General features: G+C 35.7%; 1 protein-coding gene across 1 annotated transcript in view; it reads right to left on the bottom strand.

The window, feature by feature from the left end:
• Nucleotides 1-25,579, bottom strand: part of ITFG1 (integrin alpha FG-GAP repeat containing 1) — a 238,738-nt gene that overhangs the window by 148,517 nt on the left and 64,642 nt on the right. Inside the window, exons 7-8 of the mRNA XM_082863446.1 lie at nt 21,690-21,751; nt 14,081-14,162 (exon numbers count right to left, since the gene is read on the bottom strand). Of these exons, the coding sequence (XP_082719572.1) occupies nt 14,081-14,162; nt 21,690-21,751 (144 nt within the window). The remainder of the gene's footprint in view (nt 1-14,080; nt 14,163-21,689; nt 21,752-25,579) is intronic.

The following is a 25,579-nucleotide window of genomic DNA, read 5'->3' as shown; positions in this document are numbered from 1 at the left end:
TTTAAGAAAAAATGTGTTTAAATAAATTTAGAGAGATCCCGGTCTCAAATGATGAGTCACAATTTAGAAGTAAGTTACAGTTTTAAAAACTGACTGAAAAATACAGATATGTGGCTGCAAAACGGTAAACATCTGGAGTAAGGGGAAAAATCAAAATCAAAGAGAAATCAAGGAGCTTATTCCTAGGAAATGACCTCCCAAAGTATTCAGAAACTTTACAATAGAATGACTTCATCCTAATAAAAACTATAATTTTTTTTTTACTTGATAAAGAGCTATTCTGAAAAGCTGTCTTAATGCAAGAGATATTATTATATAGTGAATTTTGTATCGAAATGACCAATGCTTGGTTTTGATTTTTTCTGGAATCCATAAGCATTATATATTCTAGAATTATTGATATACATATAATCAAATTTTTGACATGGATAATGAATTAGAAAATGGTCAGATAGTATAAAAATTCTAAAAACAATTAGGGAAACGCCATCATAAAATGCAGGGAGCAGAAAGAAAAGATTCACCATCAACATATTATTTGGTTTTAAAAAACCAAAACAATGCTGACCAGGAGGTCACTGTTGGAGACCATTAAGGGATGCTCACACAGTTTAAGAACTAATGCAGAAGAAGGGGTGTCTCACAGCTTGTGAGACAGAGCCAAGGATCACTTCCTAGCTCTACTACTTCTTAGTTTTGTATCCCTGGGCAAGTTTCTTAACATCTGAACCCCTGTTACCACATCTGTATAACGAGGATAAATAATATTGCTCACCTCAGAGAGGTTTGGGAGGATTAACTGAGATAAATGTAAAACACATTCTGTAAAAGAGTTCTGCCAAATAGTAAGAACAGTTAAGTATTATGAAAAAGAGATAAACAAGTATTTGAAAAATACCAAACTCCTGGACTTCCCTGGTGGTGCAGTGGTTAAGAATCTGCCTGCCAATGCAGGGGACACGGGTTCGATCCCTGGTCTTCGAAGATCCCACATGCTGTGGAGCAACTAAGCCCATGCACCACAACTACTGTGCTTGTGCTCTAGAGACCGCAAGCCACAAATACTGAGCCTGTGTGCCACAACTACTGAAAGCCTGACCACCCTAGAGCCCACGTGCCGCAACTACTGAGCCTGCATGCTGCAACTTACTGAAGCCCGTGCGCCTACAGCCCGTGCCCTCCAACAAGAGAAGCCACCGCAATGAGAAGCCCGTGTACTGCAACGAAGAGTAGCTCCTGTTTGCCTCAACTAGAGAAAGCCCGCGCGCAGCAACAAAGACCCAATAGAGCCAAAACAATGATAATAATAACAATAAAATAAAATAAACAAGAAAAGAAAAATACCAAACTCCTAAACCCTTAAACTCTTAAATCCTTCGTCACTGATTACAAAACTTTGAAACTTTTCTACTGACTAAATTAAGAATACATTAGTGATTTGGGGTATAATGATAGGCAGGGGTAGGTTAGGTACAGATAATGTCCGTTTGTCTCAAGGTGTAACAGAGAATAAAAGGGTACTGACTTGCTAATGTGGAACAAAACAGGAAAATGGAATTGCTTTGTGAGAGCCGCTAAGGGAGTGGATTGTTGTGGACAAGGGATATAGCAAAGGGTACTTTCATCCATCCATCCACTACCTATCTATCCGCCCAACCCATAGTGGGTGAAGGATAAGCACAGAGAGCTGTATACATACCTATATCCAGAAGCACACCTCTGCTTTTGCTTAACAATGGATGGGGCATTTAAACTGAATGAAAATGCAGAGTTGCAAAGAAAATGGGGTTGAAATGGAAGCCTGAGTTACTTGAAAATGGTGTAGGACATTTAGAAAGGGGATCTTCATAAATTATTCTCAGGCTCTGAGAGTATATTATTCTAATACTGCTCTGACTGATAGCAGGGAATTCCCCTCAGGTATAATATAGTAGAGAGGAATAAATTTCACTGTCTTTTAGCCTTTCCCAGGCTGCATGTAACTGGAAGGTCTAAGAATAGGCAAGATCCTGCAATAATCACTTTCCTAGTACTGTGGCAATCAACCAACAAAGAGATAAATGTATGGTGAAGTTCACACGTCAGTTACATGGATTGCTCCAGTTATCATAGATCCATTCTATTAATTAGGGCAGGCTTAGAGAGACAAGTGTCGCAATTAGCTGCAGGTTGTATTAGATAAAGTATTAAAAATATCACCTGTTAAATTACAAAACAGCAATGTGATAATGTAAAATGTAACATTATCCTATAAACTCTTTAAGTACTTTAAATTTAATATTCAAAGAAATAATTATATACTCATAATACCATGCACCTTAAAAAAAATTAAAAGAACAATGTAGCCTTGAGAATACAGTAAGTCAGAGAGATAGCTGTACTAAAAAAAACCTCTTACCTAGAAAGGCAATACTCTACCATATACAAACTTATACATAAAGACTTCATGGATTTAGGATCCTAGTTTTTCCTCATATTTGTAATCTTAAACAAAAGTTGTACAGCCTGATAGTCTTTACATGCTGAGTATGTATAAAATCAAGACTCTGAAGTAGCAATTTTATAATTTGTATATAAATTACCATTTCCCATCAAAAAGCATTCAAGATATTTATCAAAATCACATCTGGCATCTGTGACTCACCAAGAGAGATGCCTCACAGTCTTTGCTAGAAGTAAAACTCAGGGACTAATCACTTTTGCTATGGCAACCGTTGCAGTGTGATCGCCAAAGTGACATGGAATGGAAAGAAAATACTAACAAACTAGACATATATTAGAAGAATATTCTAAGACTGTCTACTCACTTCCCGTGAATTATGGCAATGTGTGCATATAAAATATTTCGGTTTCACCCCAAATTTAGAATAGTATGGTCTTTCTTTGGTGGCACAGGGGCAGGTCAGCCTGCCAGGTTAGAAAGAACTATTTAAATTGGTTGCTGTTTCTTTGATCTTTCAGTACAAACTGACACTAGAAAGATCCAAAAGGATATTCAGAATCTGTGCAAATACAATGGTCTGTTTAAACGTTAAATAATATAAATTCTATAGCTAACGTATGTTGTCAGAATTCAGGAATTAGAAAAATGGAAATAGGAAACTAACAATTAAAATTTATAAGGACCTAGGATGTCTCCTACTGAAATCAGCATCCATCTATTTTAGAGATTAAGAACAATTTTTAGTTCAATCACTTAACTTTAATCAAAATGGGCAAAAGTAATGTTAGATCAGTTCTCATCATGTGAATGACACTAAGAAGCTTGGGTTTAGGATAATGGCTGAAGATATTTAAGACATGTCCTAAATTTGGGCTCAATTCTTAAAAACCAATTGGTTTAATCAATTAATACATTTTAAAATTAAATTATTCATTCAAAATTATTCATTATTTACAATGTGACTGGCACTGCTTCAAGGCATGAGATATAGCAGTGAAGAAAACACACCAATGGAGTACATGAGTGAAAACACAGTATATCAGATAGTGACAAATGCTATGGAGAAAAGTAAAGAGGGAAAGGGGCCAGGAGTGCTGGGGGCAGGGGTTACAATTTTAAATAGAGTGGTCAAGGAGGGCCTCTTGGAGAAGATGACATTTTAGCAAGACTATAAGGTAGTGAGGGAGTGAGCCATGGGAATATCTGGAGTGAGAGCATTCCATGCAGAAGAAAAAGCCCTTAGGGCGACAGTGCCTGGCCTGTTTGAAGAACAGCAAAGAGACCACTGTGGCTGGAATAATTTACATTTGTAGTGTTAGGAAGAAAGGTGGGATACTTTGAGCAGGTACTCCTTTATTTATCCATTATCCATTTTCTAAAAGGTATTTAAACAAGGATATGCTGATATCCAACTCTATGTCTCTTCAGAGTTTGTATCTTGCACTTGTATAACATTTTAGTGTCCAATAGATATCTCAAACTTAATAGGTCCAAAATATTGTGGGATTAATTACATATCCTCTTAAGTCTCCTTGAAGCTCCCAATTATCTAGAAAAACCCCCAAATTCCTTACCTTGGTTCTCAAGTCCCTGAAGACTTGGCCAAGTGCCATCCTTCTTTTTGTACTTTGAACATTCATTTAGGTGTTATCTCTGCGTGAAACAGTCTTCCAAGATCTTCCTGTGACTTCATTCAACTCGAAGGTGAAATATGACCTCCAATCAGCTACAGAAAATAGGCCTTCTCACTTCCTCTTATAGTACTTTTATCTGCTCAAAGCTCTTAACACTTTCTAAAAATACCTAATTTACTTCTTGTTGTTTTCCCTTCCTCAACAGAGTTTAAACTCCATGAGAGCAAGGTTCTTGTATGCTTCATTCATGGCTACATGCCAAGCATCCAGAATGGTCTAAATAGTAGGCGCTGAAAACAAGTATTTCTTGAATAGGTTAATGAACATCTTGTACATCTTCCAGTACAAAAGAGGAAGAAAACTGAATGGGAGAAAAACTGATCACTCCACAATTTTAAAGAATAGAATAAACTATTTGAACTGATATGTCTATACCATAAAATTCATGGTATTTTATGAATTATATTTCAAAGTATCATATTTCAAATTCCTTGAATCCAGCACTTACATCCAGTTGTCCATATTCCATATATTAAAGTATTTTGTATTTATATTTACTTAATAATTTCTGACTGGTGATGAAGGTGCTATATTAGTACATTTAAGAGAGACTATCTGAAAAATTTTATCTTATTGACTAATGTCAACTGGAATTCAGTGTCCCTTTTAATGAAAAAATAAATAAGGCTACTTAACAAGAGAACAACCAATTTTCAACTATAGGAAACAAACGAACAAACAAAAGTCCACTATTAAGTCTTTGGAATGAAAAGCAGTCTTAAATGACTCAAAAAAATGAGACCAAGCCCAGAGAGCATAATACATAGAACTCCCCCCTATACAGCCACTTTTGTAATATAATGATCTATTTGAAGGTATTTGATCTTTAAAATACTTACATATAAGAGAATGTGAGTGGGCTACTTTCACACCCCATTTACACCAATGGACAGATCATCCAGACAGAAAATTAATAAGGAAACACAAGCCTTAAATGACGCATTAGACCAGATAGACTTAATTGATAGTTATAGGACATTCCATCCAAAAGCAGCAGAATACACTTTCTTCTCAAGTGCATACAGAACATTCTTCAGGATAGATCACATCTTGGGTCACAAATAAAGCCTCGGTAAATTTAAGAAAATTGAAATCATATCAAGCATCTTTTCTGACCACACTACTGGATTAGAAATCAATTACAGGAAAAAAACTAAAAATCACAAACACACGGAGGTTAAACAATATAAATAAATAAATAACCAATGGTTCACTGAAGAAATCAAAGAAGAAATAAAAAACAAACCTACAGACAAATGACAACAAAAACACGATGATCCAAAAGCTATGGATGCAGCAAAAGCAGTTCTAATAGCGAAGTTTAAAGCAATATAATCTTGCCTCAAGAAACAAGAAAAATCTCAAATAAACAACCTAAGCTTACACCTAAAGGAACTAGAGAAAGGAGAACAAAACAAACCCAAAGTTAGTAGATGGAAAGAAACCATAAAAATCAGAGCAGAAATAAAAGAAATAGAAATGAAGAAAACAAGAGCAAAAATCAATGAAACTAAAAGCTGGTTCTTTGAGAAGAGAAACAAAATTGATAAACCTTTAGCCAGACTCATCAAGAAAAAAAGGGAGAGGATTCAAGTCAATAAAATCAGAAATGAAAAAGGAGAAAAAACAATTGATATCACAGAAATACAAAGGATCATAAGAGACTACTATAAGCAACTGTATGCAAATAAAATGGACAACCTCCAAGAAATGGACAAATTCTTAAAAGGTATAACCTTCCAAGACTGAACCAGGAAGAAATAGAAAATATAAACAGACCAATCAGAAGTACTGAAATTGAAACTGCAATTAAAAATCTTCTAACAAACAAAAGTCCAGGACTAGGTGGCTTCACAGATGAATTCTATCAAACATTCAGAGAAGAGTTAACACCTATATTTCTCAAACTCTTCCAGAAAATTGCAGAGGAAGGAATACTCCCAAGCTCATTCTACGAATCCACAATCACCATGATACCAAAACCAGAAAAAGATATAACAAAAAAAGAAAATTACAGACCAATATCACTGATGTACACAGACACAAATATCCTCAAGGATATACTAGCAAACAGAATCCAACAACATATTAAAAGGATCATACACCATGATAAAGTGGGATTTTATCCCAGGGATGCAAGCATTCCTCAATATACACAAATCAATCAATATGATACACCATGTTAACAAATTAAACAATAAGAACCATATGATCATCTCAATAGATAATGAAAAAGCTTTTGACAAAATTCAATACCCATTTATAATAAAACCTCTCCAGAAAGTGGGCACAGAGGGAACCTACCTCAACATAATAAAGGCCATATATGACAAATCAACAGCAAACATCATTCTCAATGGTGAAAAACTGAAAGCACTTCCTCTAAGGTCAGGAAGAAGACAAGAATGTCCACTCTAACCACTATTATTCAACATAATTTTGGAAGTCCTAGCCATGGCAATCAGAGAAAAAAAAGAAATAAAAGGAATACAAATTGGAAAAGAAGAAGTAAAACTGTCACTGTTGGCAGATGAGATGATAATATGCACAGAGAATCCTAAAGATGCTACCAGAAAACTGCTAGAGCTAATTAATGAATCTGGTAAAGTTGCAGGATATAAAATTAATACACAGAAATATGTTGCATTCCTATAGACTAACAACAAAAGATCAGAAAGAGAAATTAAGGAATCAATCCCATTTACCATCGCATTAAAAAGAATAAAGTACCTAGGAATAAACCTACTTAGGAGGCAAAAGACCTGTACTCAGAAAACTATAAGGTACCAATGAAAGAAGTAAAAGATGACACAAACAGATGGAGAGATATACCATGTTCTCGGATTGGAGGATTGAATATTGTGAAAATGACTGTACTACCCAAAGCAATCTACAGATTCAATGCAATGCCTATCAAGTTACCAATATCACTTTTCACAGAATTGGAACAAAAATTTTTACAATTTGTATGGAAACACAAAAGACACCAAACAGTCACAGCAATCTTGAGAAAGAAAAATGGAGCTGGAGGAATCAGGCTCCCCGACTTCAGATTATATACTATAAAGCTACAGTCATCAAAACAGTGTGGTACTGGCACAAAAACAGAAATATAGATCAATGGAGCAGGATAGAAACCCCAGATATAAACCCACGCACCTATGGTCACCTAATCTATGACAAAAGAGGCAAGAATATACAATGGAGAAAAGACAGTCTCTTCAATAAGTGGTGTCGGGAAATCTGGACACCTACATGTAAAAAAATGAAATTAGAATACTCCCTTACACCATACACAAAAATAAACTCAAAATGGATTAAAGACCTAAATGTAAGGCCAGACACTATGAAACTTTTAAAGGAAAACATAGGCAGAACACTCTTTGACATAAATCGCAGCAAGGTCTCTATTGATCCACCTCCTAGAGTAATGAAAATAAAAACAAAAATTAAAACATGGATCTAATTAAAAAAATAAAAAATGAATCTAATTAAAAATAAAAACAAAAATAAAAAAATGGATCTAATTAAAAATTAAAAAATGGATCTAATTTCTTTTTCCACAGCAAAGGAAACCATAAACAAAACAAAAAGACAACCCTCAGAATGAGAGAAAATATTTGCAAACAAAGCAACCAAAAAGAGATTAATCTCCAAAATATACAAAAAGCTCATGCAGCTCAATATCAAAGAAACAAACAATCCAATCAAAAAATGGGCAAAAGATCTAAATAGACATTCTCCAAAGACGACATACAGATGGCCAAAAAGCACATGAAAAGATGGTCAACATCACTAATTATTAGAGAAATTCAAATCAAAACTACAGTGAAGTATCACCTCACACTGTCAGAATGGCAATCATTAAAAAATTTACAAATAATAAATGATGGAGAGGGTGTGGAGAAAAGGGAACCCTCCTACGGTGTTGGTGGGAATGTAAATTCGTACAGCCACTATGGAGAACAGTATGGAGGTTCCTTAAAAAACTAAAAATAGAGCTACCATATGACCCTGCAATCCTACTCCTGGTATATATCTGGAGAAAAACATGGTCCAAAAGGACATGCACCCCAATGTTCACTGCAGCACTGTTTACAATAGCCAAGACATGGAACCTAAATGTCCGTCGACAGAGGAATGGATAAAGAAGATGTGGTACATATATAAAATGGAATACTACTCAGCCATAAAAAAGGGAGGAAATAATGCCATTTGTAGCAACGTGGATGGACCTAGAGATTGTCATACTGAGTGAAGTACGACAGACACAGAAAGACAAATATCATGTGATATCACTTATATGTGTAATCTAAAAAAACAGTACAAATGAACTTATTTACGAAACAGAAGTAGAGTCACACATGTAGAAAACAAACTTATGGTTAGCAGATAAGGGGGGAAGGATAAATTGGGAGATTGGGATTGACATATACACACTACTCTATATAAATAGATAACTAATAAGAACCTACTGTACAGCACAAGGAACTGTACCCAATACTCTGTAATGGCCTATATGGGAAAAGAATCTAGAAAAAGAGTGGATATATGTATATGTAAAACTGATTCGCTTTTCTGTATACCTGAATCTAACACAACATTTTAAATCAACTATACTCCAATAAAAATTAAAAAAAAAACAATAAAAGAGAATATGAACATTTAATTACCCATTAGCATTTAGGCTAAATATAAGTTTTAAATTTCCATACATGGCTCACGTGATTTTCTTTTATTTCCAGATCAAAACTAACAAGAAGCAATTTTAATTCATCAAATTGTTACTGAATATACCCAACTGTAAAACAAGAGGAAGGAAAACTGCTGTTATTTTGAACTATTTCAGCTGTACCACAGTTAATTTGGAATTTTAATCTGAATTTTTATCAAGCAGCATAAAAACTTCATAAAATAACTTGCTTGTGGGGTTTTTCTCCCTTTAAACGTCATTTATTATCTACTGTACTAGGCCATTGGGATACTCAATTGAATAAGATTTGGTTTCAATCATAAGTGATACTATTTATGGGGTTCAATACTTTCCGATATGTTAGTAACTTTCACGGATGACAAAGTTTCCTATTTTCATTAACTCCTTTATCACTTATAGGATTATTTAGGCCTAATTTACAATTCCCAGGTTTCACCAACATGCCAGTATTCTTTCTTCACTTGAAGAATAAAGTGTGATCTCTTTATGATGATCTGATAAACAAGATTTAGATTGGGATATATAAATTTATGTATTTTATGAGATTTAAAATATGATTCAATCTATAGAAAATGCTGACGTTCTGTTAAGGTTTGTGTTCTCCCTTCAGTTTTGCAGCTTTTTATTGATTTCTATTACATCTGGCATTGCATACAAAATTAATGTTTTCTCTAAGTGTGGTTGTATATAACTTTTTTTGATAGAAAAAAATGTACCTTATTTTTCTTGACTTTCATTTTGTTTTTTGCAGTACGCGGGCCTCTCACTGTTGTGGCCTCTCCCGTTGTGGAGCACAGGTTCCGGACGCGCAGGCTCAGTGGCCATGGTTCACGGGCCCAGCCGCTCCGCGGCATGTGGGATCTTCCCGGACCGGGGCACGAACCTGTGTCCCCTGCATGGGCAGGTGGACTCTCAACCACTGCACCACCAGGGAAGCCTGACTTTATGTCCTATGTAGTTTAACAGATACTACCTTATTTGCTGAAATTCTAAACACCTTGATATTCTAAGCCTACCTAGAAAAACACTCAACTTTAACATACAGTTTAAAAGAGTGATATAATAGGGTAAGGCACAACATGTTTTCTAGAAGATGACTGTTTAAGTATTAGAGGCATTTATGGGTTGCAGATCTCCCAAGTGTGAGGCCAGGGCCCAGCTAATAACCAACAGCAGCTACTACTTATTAGCTGATTTCTAAGGCTCAGGAAATGCTAAAGAGCTCTGTAAATGACACCTTTTTGGGCCACTAGTGCCCTGCTAAACTGTAAATCCAAAGGCCTTTTCGTGGTCATCCTTGTACATCACATTTTAATATCATCAATATTTTCTGACCACATTTTAGCACTCTTTTTTTCTCCCTCCTTATTCGTGTCAAACTCTATTCACACTCTCCTTCTTGGAGGGCTCATTCAGTTCTTGATCTCTTAGCTCTTGAAGGACTTTCAAACTTGCTTTGGTTTTATTACTAAACTTATGTTTCATAAATGTTCCAGCTTGTTGTCTTACTAGCATTGTTAAAGTAATGACTCTAAAGTATCTTATAATATCCAAACCAGTTTTCTCTCCTGATTACCTATCTCTATAAAAAATGGTAGAGAAAAGAATGATTCTTCTAGTTATTCAGAGGCAAGTTGTTGTTTTTTTTTTTAATCCTTCTATTGTCAAACCAACCAGTACATTTACTGATTATTTCTTTGCAAAGTTTCTCCCAACTGTCCCTCCAATTATTGATGTAGTTAGCTCATGCTCACACCACCTCATGCCCGACCTGTCTCCTGATTGGTTTCCATCCTTAGGAGATCGAGTATTTCAAAACTGTTTAAATCTACCCTGTCTTTTTTTTTTTTTTTTAATTAGGGTATAGTTACTTTACAATGTTGTGTTAGTTTCTGCTGTACGATGAAGTAAATCAGCTATATGTATACATATATCCCCTCACTCTTGGACCTCCCTCCCACCACCCCCCATCCCATCCCATCTAGGTCACCACAGAGCACCAAGCTGAGCTCCCTGCGCTATACAGCAGGTTCTCACTAGCTATCTATTTTGCACACGGCAGTGCATATACGTCAATCCCAATTTCCCCATTCATCCCACCCCTGTGTCTACAGGTACGTTCCCTACGTCTGTGTCTCTATTCCTGCCCTGCAAATAGGTTCATCTGTACCATTTTTCTAGATTCCACCTACATGTGTTAATATTTTTTTTCTCTTTCTGACTTACTTCACTCTGTATGACAGACTCTGGTCCATCCATCTCAACAAATGACCCAATTTTGTTCCTTTGTATGGCTGAGTAATATTCCATTGTATATATGAACCACATCTTCTGAAATCCACCTCTCTTTTGATATGAAAATCTCAGGTATCTCAGAGATTCTAATAAACTCCCCCTGACTTCCTATTCCATGTCCCAGAAGCATTACCTTCTGCATATCCCATCAGACCAGAAGATTTTGTTTTACTTTCTGAAGTTAATTTAAAAAGGTACAGTTGGCCCTACATATCCATGGGTTCTGCATCCATTCAGTCAACTGTAGAAGCCACAGAAATGGAGGGCTGACTGTACCATGTAATTTTCTACACTATAAGGGACTTGAATATCCTCTGATTTGGGTATCTGGCAGTAGCTGGTGGGAACTGGTGATGGTGGGGTGGTCCTAGAACCAATCCCCTGTGGATACCTAGGGACTACTACTGTATCTACAAAGCTGTAGGAGTTAAAGACTGTGTGTAAGTACATGACCTTCTCTGAAGGAGTTGTTCATGCAACTCAGAGGATAGGATAAATTATATATGAACTCAGAGGTAATACGACAGAAATATCTAAACACTTTAAGTACATACTTTGGTTTCTTTCTTGCCATAGTTGACTATTATCCTTCTATATTTTACTTTTTCATTACTAAATTAATCTAACCACATAGCAGAAAATTTGGAAAACAGGTAATAAGATAACCTATTTTCCGACTTTAATGCAACCATTATCATCATTTTGATATATTTCGCTCTAGTCTTATTTTTTTTTAATGATCATACTGTACAACATACTGTTCTGCTTTTTTCTCCTAACAGAATCTTCATAACTCCCATTTTATTGGCTGTGTAACATTTCATAGAGTTTTATTTAGGTGATTTCTGGGAAAGTATTTGTTTGTCTTATAAAGGGAATAAATAATGTTATCATAAGTCTGAATAATTATTTCCTTGTTTTATTAGCTAGAAGTTCCTGATTTGTTTGATTTCAAACCATCCTACCTCCCTTTCACTACACCAGCACAGCCTTCTTTAAGAGTAGGTTTTTTGATATCTTTTAAAAAATATTTTACGTTAGAAACTAAAAACTTCATCATAGGTAAAAAACTTCTGTTCCTAGACAACGCAGGTGAGCTGGGAGCCATTTAAACATTCCTTTTTGGTACAGGAGTCTTCCTGTGAGCTATATCATTTATTCATGCATGGGCTTCAAGCATGTACTTTTTCTTAACCAAACAAATGGTGAATTTCTGATATCACTCTGACTTCCTGGCTGTCAGTCACTTCCCTTGCCTTGGTTCAAAAGGAATGGGAGGGGTGGTGGATGGAGGGCAGGATGCAATTTACAGACATATTCAAATGTATAGGAAAATGCATATTTTTATATATTAATATTCATAACCTTATTCAATGCCATCTGTTTGGACTCATAAGCAGTCTTGTTTTTTGATAATACCCAGCTAAAAATACATCAAGTTTTAAAAAGACAGTGTGGGCTATTTCTTTAAAATTTACTGATCTATTAAAAAAGTTTACTGATATACTCACCTAAAGTTATTAAAAATAGGGGAGAAATAGTTATGTTTAATTGACTATATCCTATATTCTGCACATTGAAAAAATACAAACATGTAAATTAAATGTCTATGTGTATGGTTAGCACAATTAAAAAAAATCTTTAAGTAAAGCTACTAATAACTTTGTTACAAGCAAAGCACTTCATCGTACAAAACACACAATAATAAAACAAATATCTTCAATTTGGAGGATCCTAACCAGGGGTTAAGGGAGGTCTGTGAGCCTCCTGAGAATTATATATTGCATATATACTTCTTTCCCTAGAGAGAGACTTGCAAAGGGATTTGTCATTAATCCAGCTAATCAAGTCCATAAGCAAATTAAAAGAAAAATTCATGTATCCTAACACTTGACTATTTGCATTAAAGACTATAGATCAGGCCCCAGAAATTTGCTCAAAATCAAAGTAATATTCAATGTAATAAAACTAAAATACAGTACAACAGGGATTCATGTTGAAATTTTCATCAAATAACACTATCAAACCTCCTGCTTTAGTTGTCATGGGACACGTCTCTATGACACTGAACAATGAGTTGATTTAGTCAGCAGAGCAAAAAGCAGCAACAACAAGACCAAACAAGTCCAGTGAAAAGACTGAGATTATACAATAATTTCCTGTGCACTTACTCTGTGCCTGACACTGTGCTTTACTCACATTGTGTTATTCACAATAGCCTTGTGAGATGGTTATAATCATCATCCTCATTTTACAAATGAAGAAACTGAGGCCTCTGGAGGTGGTAATATGTCACCTGCATTTTGAGGAACAGGGCTGAGATGTTTGTTGGTAGAATGAAGGAAAAGCAGGATGGGAGCGAACTTTGGACTCAGGTAGTGGTCATCTAGACCACTTTTCCATCTGACACCAAAATCCTTTTAATAATAACCCTGACAAATGATGAAAGAGCCATATATGCTTTGGAAGTTCTGAACTTGATTTATTGTGTAGAATCTTTTGGAAAACAGAGATTCATAACAGATGCTACTCTTTGGAATTACGATATAAACAAAAATGTTTTTTAATATTCAAGTAGTTTGAAGAGATCAGGTTAATTTCTTCAATATTTTTGTTCTACAGTGTGGATATACATAAAAATGTCATGATAATTACTATTTGGTATTCTCTAGAAGAGCCTCAGTAGACATCCTTGTTTTTGCATGTTACTCCTGCAAACAGGAGTCCCTTAAATTCAAACTATAATTTAAACACACGTCATAAATTGCTCCTTATTGTATTAAAGAATTGACCACATGCCATGTATAATACTAGGACAGGCATCTTTTAAATCAGTAATAGCTCTGAAGACACTAAAGTTACTTTTAGATCTGGGGAATTAATATGACTAGGTCAGAGAGACGGGGAGACTTTCAAAGACAAAAACAATCTTACCAAAGTCGGCAAATGCTGACTGTCCAACTACCATCATATTTTGAGGTTTTTCAAATACAGTACTGAGAGAGAAATTTCCATCCTGTTAAAGGCAGAAAGTTTTGGATTAGACCATCATAATCCATTCATTTGTCAAATGTGAAACAAAGCATTTTAACTAAAGCAGAAAAATAAATAATTTAAGACTTTTGTTGTACTGCAAAAAATTATCCCAATTTTCTGTTCCACTTTTCTCATAAAATGAAAGAAACTGCTGTGAGCTGAAGATGTGCATTTGGAGTGCTTTCCTTGCTGTCAATTCAGGTATGGTATGTTTTACTAAATCATCATCATAATTTCAGACAGAATGAGTGTCTTCTACTTTCAAGTACTGTGGAAGGTTTGGGGAATATAAAGAAGCCCAAAACATAGTTCCGACCTTCAAAGAGCTTACAGTCCAGTTGGGAGATAAAATATAAGTCAGGAAAACAGAATTTCTGAAGGTAACATATAAGTGGTATAAGTAGGAAAGACACTATGTTTTACAGATTTCAAGGAAGATGATTCTATTGGGGGTTAATTAGGAACAGATATTCAAATGAAATGAGAATTACACTCATCCTTAAATGGCCCATTCATTATCAACCCAAGTTTATGTATCAATCAGAAAGGGAGCAAAGGAGTACAACAGCTGCCATGTACTAACCAGAGGTGGATAAGCTAAACAAAAAAGGAGAACCCATTAGAGATCATTTGTTTCAGTTACTCTTACCAAAATGGAATGTCTGGCTTACAAAAATAATATACATTTCTTTAAATTACTGCCTTTCTTTTCTATAATTTTAGATTACTACACAAGAAAAAAAACCCAAAACTCTGCATTTGGGTTTTGAGCTCTCAGCTTTAGAGCTCTCTTCTTATCACTGATTTCTCTATTCACTATTCGATATACTGACCCTGATTCCTACATACGTTATATAGGATACCTATATATTTTAAAATATTAAACAATTTCAAAACATTTTTCTTCTTTGTTCCTCTAAGGATACTGCATATCTGCAAGTTAGTTTCTTAAGAAATTATTTCTAACATTTACAGAGAAATGCATTGCTACACTGAAAGCATGAAGACCACATGCTTGAGAAACATGAATAAGTAAAATTTGCCTTGTGACAGGCAGTTTTCCAACCATTTTAATACACCATCATCCACATGCAGAAACATGTTTCTCCTACCTACCATTATTAAAGTATCTGATATATTTTTGAATGATTTTTCTACGGAAATCTTATTTACTTGTCTTAAAACTTAGGATTCCCCTCCAGTCTTACTTAGTACCTGAAATTACACTAGAGATGCATCAAAATTGCCAAATTTCTGACAAGTGTCAAGTGAATTTGCATTCTAGAAAGATTACAGCATCAGGTACAAAGTGGACATAATTATTCTTGAATGAATGGAAAAATCTCTCTTAAAATACATCAGCCTCATCTAACATAAAGCTGAACATCAACCTATTAAATGACTCAAGTGAATGAATTACCCCAGTGAAGTACTGTTAAACTCAATAAAATATATTTAGAAATGTTTCCAGATACAGGCATACTTTAGAGATATTGCAGTCCAGAACACCACAATAAAGTGAGTATTGCAATAAAGCAAGTCACAGGAATATTCTGGTTTCCCAGTGCATATAAAAGTTATTTTTATACTATACTGTAGTCTATCAAGTGTGCAAAAGCATTATGCCTAAAAAAATGGGCATACCTTAATTAAAAAATACTTTATTGCTGAAAAAAAGTGCTGTCATCCTAAGCCTTCAGCAAGTTGTAATCTTTTTGCAATAGTAACATCAAAGATCAATAATCACAGATCACCATAATAAATATAATACTATGGAAAAAGTTTGAAATATTGTCAGAATTACAAAAAGTGACACAGAAAACAAGAAGTGACCAAATACTGCTGGAAAAATGGTGCTGATATACTTGCTTGACACAGGGCCGCCACAAACCTTCAATTTGTAAGAAAAAAAAAAAAAGCACATCTGTGAAGTGTAATAAAGTGCAGCACAATAAAACAGGTATGCCTGTATAACTTCATGATGCATCTCCACCAAGAAACACTGAATACTCCCCAGGTGACAGCCTCCCATTTCTAAGATGCCACATTCACCATGAATCTCAGTATAAGAAGAACAAAACACTCTTCTAACTGTAAGAAAAAGAGAATCATATATTCTTGCTACAGTGAGAGCGTGCAGAATACATTATATATATGACATAATTGGGGGAAAAGATAACACTTTATTGAATTTATCTTTCCATCATTATCATTGCTTATTCTTTACTCCATTTGGCAGTACAAACCTATAGGACTTAATTTCAGTGTCATGTACATATTTAGTATTTGATTAAAATGATTCAATAAACTTAATCATCACTATGTTATTACTCTTATTAGATGACATATTTTAAAGTGATGCATGCCTACACTTATTTTCAAAGATGAAGCTGCTTTGTACCTATTTAATGTAGGAAAGACAAACGTGATCAATACTCTTTTAAACTGAGAGAGTAGAACAGTCTGGTAGAAAGGGAAGTAGACATGTAGTTAGATGACGTGGTTCTAGACCTTTCATTGCTAAGTTGTATCACTTTGGAACAGCCACTTACTGCTCTGGGTCTCTGTTCTTCAACTGTTCGAAGGGGATAAATGTACTGTGTACTTGCAGGGTTCTAGAGAGGATCAATGGAATGAAACTTTAGGAAGAGTTCTGCAAAATGTAAAGTTATCAGGCACTTTTAAGGTTTTTTTATATAATGTCAGTCCTGTGCTTCTGAGCTGCAAGTACTTTTTTCATGAGCTGCTATTTGAGACCACTCCACTCTGTCCCATTCATTACCATGCTGTTCTTACTTGCCTTCATTGTAGTCCTGCAATCCAAAATTGGGCCAACCCACTGCTACAATTATAACTATGTCTTTTACCTTTTCTTCCACCTACTTGGTTTCTGGAATGACTGTGCAATGACTTAAGGGTCCAAATTTTAGAGACAGATTTCCTAGTTCAACTCCCAGCTCCACTGTTTCCTAGCTTTGAGGTCTGAACAAGTTAGTTCTAATGTAAGCATCTGTTTACTTATCTCTAAAATGAATTTTTACAAGGTTTTTGTGAGGATTAGTAAAATAATCCATATAAAGTGCTTATTAGCTCAGCATATGCACAAATATGTATGTAGTTAACATTATAATTGGTAGTAGGAACGCTAGTATTAATACTATTATTTCTGCTACCCACCATTGAAGCAGCTAACACACTGCCATTGACAAGGGATTTGCCATTTTCTGCTTGAATTCCAGCCACAGGTGCTATGTTATAACAAGTATCTTTACATGGAGGACCACCTATGCTTTGGCCTGCAGGTTTTAATATTTACTATTAAAACTGCCATATTTATAATGTTAAAAAATGATCAGGAAGCAACATAGGATGACTATCATGTGTCTACATCTTTATTTGCATAAAGCAATGGTTCTTGACCAGAGGTGATTCTGTTTGCCAGAGGACACTGGGCAATATATGGAGACATTTTCATTGTTACAATTGAGAGCCAGCTTCTAGCATCTAAGTGAGCAGGGGCCAGGGGGGATACTGCTAAACAACATACAATGCACAGGACAGATCTCCACATTAAAGAATCATCTGGCCTATGGTCAGTAGGCACATGAAAAGCTGCTCAACATCACTAATTATTAGAGAAATGCAAATCAAAACTACAGTGAGGTACCACCTCACACTGGTCAGAATGGCCATCATTAAAAAGTCTACAAATAACAAATGCTGGAGAGGGTGTGGAGAAAAGGGAACCCTCTTGCACTGTTGGTGGGAATGTAAGTTGGTACAGCCATTACAGAAAACAGTATGGAGGTTCCTCAGAAAACTAAAAATAGAATTACCATATGATCTAGCAATCCCACTCCTGGGCATATACCTGGACAAAACTATAATTCAAAAAGATATATGCACCCCTATATTCATAGCACCACTATTCACAATAGCCAAAACACGGAAACAACCTAAATGTCCATCGATAGATGAAAGTATAAAGAAGATGTGGTACATATATACAATGGAATATTACTCAGCCATAAAAAAGCAACAATGCTATTTGGAGCAACATGGATACAACTAGAGATTCTCATACTAAATGAAGTAGAGTCAAAAAGAGAAAGACAAATGCTATGAGATAGCACTTATGTGTGGAATCTAAAACATGGCACAAATGAATGTATGTACAAAACATAAACAGACTCTCAGACATAGAGATCAGACTTGTGGTTGCCAACGGGGAGTGCGGGAGGGAGAGGGATGGACTGGGGGAGTTTGAGGTTGGTAGATGCGAACTATTACATTTAGAAGAGATAAACAATAAGGTCCTACTGTATAGCACAGGGAACTATATCCAATCTCCTGGGATAAACCATAATGGAAAAGAACATAAAAAATGTATATATATGTATACTGAGTCACTCTGCTGTACAGCTGAGATTGGCACAACATGGTAAATCAACTATTCTTCAAAAAAAACTCCAAAAAACAAAAACAAACCAAAAAAAACAAAGAATCATCTGGCCTAAAATGGCATTAGGTGCCAAGATTGAAAGTTTCTAAGGGCGGTGGGTGTTGTCCATGGGTCTGGCTTTGCCATTCCCCTCTTAACTCTTTCCCTTCATGATACTTATCTATTCTCTTCCTTGAGTTTCAGTCCTACATTTCTAACCATTTCATTGATATGTCTCTTATCTAAAACAATTTTTTTTTCCTGCCCCAAATTAGATCTTCCTTTGTCTTTTCTGTTACCCTTGCATTAATGGTCCTTCTGTCTTCTCATACCTATCCCTTCTTGTCTATTCCCAACATTCTACTCCTTTAATCATCCACCTCTTTCCCAGGATATAGTAGATTCTACCTAAGTCATCCCCCCACCTCCAGATTTTCCATGCTAACCTATCTGATATGCAATAGCCAGACTAACTGCAATAATGAAAGCTCTATTTATCTCATGCTCAGTCATAAAACCTTTAGGACTTAAGCTTCTCAATAAATTTTTAAAAGATCAAATTACTTAGTTTAGGAGTCAACACCTTTGCTGATCTTGTCTAAACCAGTTGTTCTAATCTAACCTTCCAGTATCTTTTCATATTCTGGCCCAAACCAGCCACTTTCTACTCTATGTCCTGTGTTTCCCATGCATGTCCTTGCCCTCTTCCTTCTTCTCACTTTCAACCACTAAAATCCTGCTCATCTGTACCAGCCATTTCAAATACCACATCTTCCTTGAAGCCTTCCCAGATGATCCTGGGTGGTCCAAATGGAAGCAACTGCTCTGTCTTTTAACTCCTTGCAGCATGAGGTTTGTACCTCTCATCATACCAGTCAGAGTTGCCTACACTCACATCTTAGCCCTCCTCCTCGTCTTCTGTCGACTTCTGATCTCCCAGAGCACCTACCATGGGGCTGTGCCCAAACTACCTAAAAAGATTTGTTGCAGCGCATATTCTTCTATTAGCTAATATGGTTTTATAGGGTTTGAGGGTTTTTTTTTTTTTGTCAATTAGTGTGTTACTGTGAATTGTTTGCCCAACTTCTAAATTAAAAATGATCCTCCCATTTTACAAAACCTACATTTTATCTGAACAAGTTAATTTTGAGTCTACATTCCCCTTACCTTGTACTAATGACTTTTATATTATTGTTAACGTGAGTACCTTATTGACCCAGCTGTTTTACCACATGAAAAACCCTTAGTCTCTACTGTCAAATAGATAATTTATTTTCTTTAAAGAAAACAAGAAAGGGAAAAAAGAGTCCAATCAAAATCGAGTCTCTTCTTGAAGATTTTTCTCCTATTGAGTTGCTTCACTTTATAACCTTTAAATCAGCCTAGGTTGAGAGGAAATAATATACTCAAAAGTAGTCTGTAATTTTATATATATATATATATATATAATATTTATTTGTAATGAGGCTTTTCTCCCCCTGATGGATACTAGTTTGTTAATCAAAATGATTGATTTTCTCATTTTCTAATACCTCAAGATTCACTTGAAGTATTGTTTTCAAGGCCACCTGAAAACGAGTATCCCCCACTAGTGGAAATTTTCATTTATGGTAATCATTAAAAATATAACTGTATTTCTATCATCAGAAAAACAAATACAACTATATTAAAAAATATAATACATTTGGGCTTCCCTGGTGGCGCAGTGGTTGAGAGTCCGCCTGCCGATGCAGGGGACGTGGGTCCGTGCCCCGGTCCGGGAAGATCCCACATGCCGCGTAGCGGCTGCGCCCGTGAGCCATGGCCGCTGAGCCTGCGCGTTCGGGGCCTGTGCTGCACAACGGGAGAGGCCACGTCAGTGAGAGGCCCGCGTACCGCAAAAAAAAAAAAAAAAAAAAAATATATATATATATAGTACATTAAACAAAGATAAATCTTTCTGGTTTAGATGTCTTTCTTTTTCCTTGCCTCATAAAAAAAAAAAAAGGATCAAATTGCTTAGTTTGGAAGTAGTTAGTAGTATTTAAAAGCCCTAATCTTGTCTAAACAAAGCTGTTGCCCGATCCTAGTTTCCTTCCATGAAGAAATCTGAATCATGACTCTTCTATAAGAGATGGCTGATAATGAGTCTTCTTCCATGAGCCTGCACTTTACATTTTTAAAAATCTGTTTATTTTTCACAAGTATTTTAACAAAAATCTACAAAATGCTATGGGTTTAATTTAGATTGAATAAAAGACAATCTGGAGTAAATAGCTGGGAAACCAAGTGATCTCAAACTAAAATTTGTTGTGTATTGTGTGCCAGGTATTTTACACACATTGTTGCATTTAATCTTCACAAACAGTCTATGAAGCCGACATGACACTCTTATACCTGTTTTCCATATGAGGAAAGTGAGGTTTAATACTCGACCATTATTTGATGAATGTCACTCAGTTGGCCAATTTGGCTTGTCCTCAAATCCTGTCCTCCATTATGTACCTATAATTCAACTTTAAAAATCTGGGTAGTCTATTCTTCATTAATTAGTATTTCATATAATCTACATCAAGCTAAAAATAAAGTGAAACCATGACATCAGTTTGGGAATATTCTATTTGCAATTAAAAAACTATATTGCCTCGTCAACTTGCGAGTAAATTTAGTATCTGTTGTTCTTATTTTTGTATATAAGCCTGAAGGCAAGTAGGAAAAATTAGTCTTTTAAAAGGGGTTTTCTTCAACAAACCATCATGCTGACAACTTAAGTGACAGGCATCTCTCTCAACAGCTGACAGCCTAGCAGGGGCCCTGTTAACATGCGTATTAGGGAAGACTGATTGGTTTAATTGGCGGGTCATGCCTAAAAACCTGCAGAGGAATTGATGCTGAAAGAATCATTTCCTTCAGCAATATTCAGCAGTTTGAATGCAGCAATGCAACCAAAAGCTCTTAAAGTTGTTCTATTTATTGTTGAAACCAACTGACCAAATGATTACTTTCATTTTACTTTCTAAGACTGTGTGCTTTTTTTTTTTACTGAAAGCCATCATTTGAAAATGCTTCAAAGAAAAGATTTCTTACCAAATTTTTCCATATCTCAAACTGGAAGGTATTAGAGGCAGACAATGTCGTGAGGAATAAATCTAGGAGGAAAATAAGAGAATTGTAAGTTCTGTTACTGATGTGTACATTTAAAAACAGGAAGAAGTACAATACATAAAAATAGTTTTAATACAGTTGTACTTAAATGTATTTTAAATTTTATATATATATATCATATATATATACTTTTTTGTATATCAAATGATGTTTATTGATAGTTTACACGATTCAGATCTAAGCGTCATCAATGGTGGGTAATGTGACCCTCTTACAAGATCAAGGATGAATGCTACTGTGTTTTTTTTTTTTTGGCTGCACCATGTGGCATGTGGGATCTTAGTTCCCTGACCAGGGATTGAACCTGTGCCCCCCTGCAGTGAAAGTGTAGAGTCTTAATTAACCACTGGACCACCAGGGAAGTCCCTAAATTACATTTTAACGAGCTTGATCCATCAAAGAAAAGAAAGCAGATGACCCTGTATTAGTACAATTAAGGAAAATGTATTTAAAGAAAGCATTTAGTATTAGTCCTTCAAAAGCATTTTTTATTTTTAAGAACAATTATGTGTACTACTTTTTTATCTTACACATTTTAATTCTAAGGTAGGCTACATTTTTAAAAAAGATATTCTAATCATAATCACATTTTGCTTTCTCACCCTAAAAACAACACTTAAGTATATATCATAGTCAGGTTTCATCATGATTTTAAATAGCAGTATTACAGCATCCACAATCTTTGGCACTCATGTTAAGTGAACAATAAACTGTATTTCAAATTTTAATAGAATTGTCTTCATATATTCCAACTAAAAAAGTTTTATTAAAAAGTGCAAGAATTTTAATAAAATTTTTTGAAAAACAGTAGGTTGACAGTCAAATCAAACAACCTATTAATCCAAAAGCCAGGTAATCTGCAAGTCTATTCTAGTAGCAGCATTTACTATGTTTGATAATGGCAATTTTACTTAATAAATAGAGAAGTTTTAAAATGATGAGTTGACTCATAGGAATATTAAAATGACATTACTCTTTTGCGCTTTAAAAAGATGAACGTGGTATAAAGACCACAACTACCTTTAAGAAAAGTTTTTTTTTAATCCCATTAAATTGTTTAGAAAACTATCATTGATATGTTAATGTTTTCTGTAAAGGCTTCATATTAATTTAATGAAGCTAACTTATGTAATAATTACAATAAGAAAGATTTTCATAGAATTCTTGGAAAACTAAGTAACCTGTTCACTTTTATTATTAGTTGAACTCAAAACTAAGTGGAACAACTGTCTATGTCAATGTATCAAATATCTCTGCATTTATTTTCACCACACTAAGGATGGATATAGAAATGTAGTCTTTTACTAAGATTATTTCTTTAATCTGTCAAACATATACTCCCAATGAAGTATTTATTTCCATACTCCTCTAGGAAAACTCCCAAACAATATCTGCGATTTATGTGATGATATACCTACAACCAATCTTCTCTCCCTCGCCCACGTATCCTTCACACTGCCATCAGCATGATTAAAAAACAAAAGTGCAAATTTGATCTCATTTCTTCTCTTCCAGGATATAGGAATAATCTCATCATCTGTCAGGTGAAAGCCTACCTACCTACATTTCCAGGCTCATTTTTTGCCACTGCCATGATGTTTGTTGATTCTATTTTCACAGCTTCACTGGCTATTTATTAAGACTTTGAAAAACAGTCAAGTGACATGAGGGATTGTAAGTACCTTATAAAACAGATTTAAAAAAAATTTCATTTCATCATTCAATTATATAAAGAGGTTATAGAAAAATAAATAATTCATTATGGAGAGAAAGAAAAATAGAGACAATTAATTATTAAAAATTCAATATGAAGAATCATGCCTCAGACTTTGAATGAAATGAGAATGAAACAACAGCTAGAAAAAAATTTTAGTCAACAAAGCGATAAAGTTCTTACCCTCCCACATGCCACGGGGCAACTGGGTCCATGCGCCGCAACTATTGAGCATGTGAGCCACAACTAGAGAGCCCGTGAGCCACAACTACAGAGCCTGTGTGCTCTGGAGCCAGCACATCACAACTACAGAGCCCGCTCGCTCTGGAGCCCGTGTGTCGCAACTAGAGAGCCCACGTGCTGCAACTACTAAGCCCCTGCACCACAACTAGAGAGAGAAGCCCACGTGCCACAACGAAGAGCCCACGCATCACAACGAAAGATCCCACGTGCTGCAACTAAGACCCGACACAGCCAAAAACAAATATTTAAAAAAAAGAGTAATTTACACAATAAAATGAAAGGAAATGTACTCAATAAAACTAATGGATGCTGTGACATGCCACTGAGATCCCTCACGGAAATGAAGGACTTATTCCCTCAGCTGCTGGAAATGCTGCTGGCAGACAGCCCTAAGAAACCAGCCCTTTGGAGGACAGTTTTGGCTGAAGAGTACTACCTTGCCAAAGGTTGTGACCTTTTCTGTGCTAGCCTGCATTCAATAACTAGTCAGTTCAGAGGAATAAAGACTAGACCCCCTCACCACAACTCAGGACAACTCTGCAGGGCCATTCCACATTCAGAGGTCCCAAGGTCAGCTGAGGCTTCTACTGACACTGAATCATAGTCCAACTTTTCCCTTCCACTCGTACTGACTAGAGCACTCCCTAAAACAAACTTCTTGTACACTCATCTCCACCCCAGAATTTTCTTTGCAGGGAACCCAATCTACAACAGTTAATACCAAAAGTGATCTGAGAAAGCAGACACTAAGATTTTGGAGTTGGATCACCTATCATGGTACTGGCAATAAAGATTCCTTCACTGGGGGTAAGCAGTGCACAGACAGCCACACTATCTTTTACTGATGCTGTCTTGGGTAGCATTCTGGTGGAAGGGAATGTTCCACTGGGTGTGATACTTGAGGCTTTTTGAGAAATATCAGATAAACACTAACTATAAGGACAGCAGAGTTTGATGGCTATTGCTAAGCTCAATTTAGGAAATAAAGGAAAGACACAAAGGTTGAGCATGATTAATGAGAAATTAAAAGCTAAGTGTGAAAGCCAGAGGGCCTCTTCGAGAGCAAAACAAGAGGTTCTCACCTCCAGTAGCAGGAGGGCAAGGAAAGCTGATGACTAAGACCAGGACTTAATGGTAAGAGTAGAAGAGCTTCCAAAAAGGTTAAATTCTCAACCTAAGCAGGTCTGCTATGTTAAGGTTAGAGCCCTAGATGGGGAAAAATGATATTTGACCCATGGGATAGGAACATCTAGGTGATAACCTGAAAATCATGAATCCCCAGATTCACTTAAATGGATTTTCAGAGCCTGCAGGAGTGGACTGTTAAAGGTTGACATTCCCTCTTGTTTGAAGATGATGGAGAAGTTTCCCCTAAAGGCTAGAGTTCTCTCTTATTGGAAGATGATGGAGAAGTTTCTAACTCCATTAGGCAACATTCTTCCCACTTCCTACAATCTGTCCCACCTTCTCTGCTGCCACTAGGCCAAAACGTGGGGTTAAGTTACAAGATAACCTAACCAGGAATGTGTGCACATTTGAGGGAGAAAGGGACTACAGCCTGAATTAAGTGCAGGACCTAGCTAACATGTACTGGCATTCTGAGAGTACATGATCAAGGTAGGGGTTAAGGGGTGGGGTATGGAAGATGGGGTGCAAGATGAGGCACAATAAGGAGTTGGGGGTGTGGTGATTACATTGGACCTCATCTACTCTAGAAGTGGCAGCAATTCATTTTATAAGAGTAGATACATATTCTGGATATGTGTTTGCCCTTCTTGTCTTGAAAACTAATTTAAAAATGCTAATAGAAACAATATGATGATAGCTGACATCACTGGTATTCAGTTGAAGAAAT

Source organism: Leucopleurus acutus (assembly GCF_964270905.1).
Source record: "Leucopleurus acutus genome assembly, chromosome: 20".
NCBI classification, from domain to species: domain Eukaryota; kingdom Metazoa; phylum Chordata; class Mammalia; order Artiodactyla; family Delphinidae; genus Leucopleurus; species Leucopleurus acutus.
Note: the sequence above shows the minus strand (reverse complement) of the source record. Positions and strands in the feature narration are given on the sequence as shown.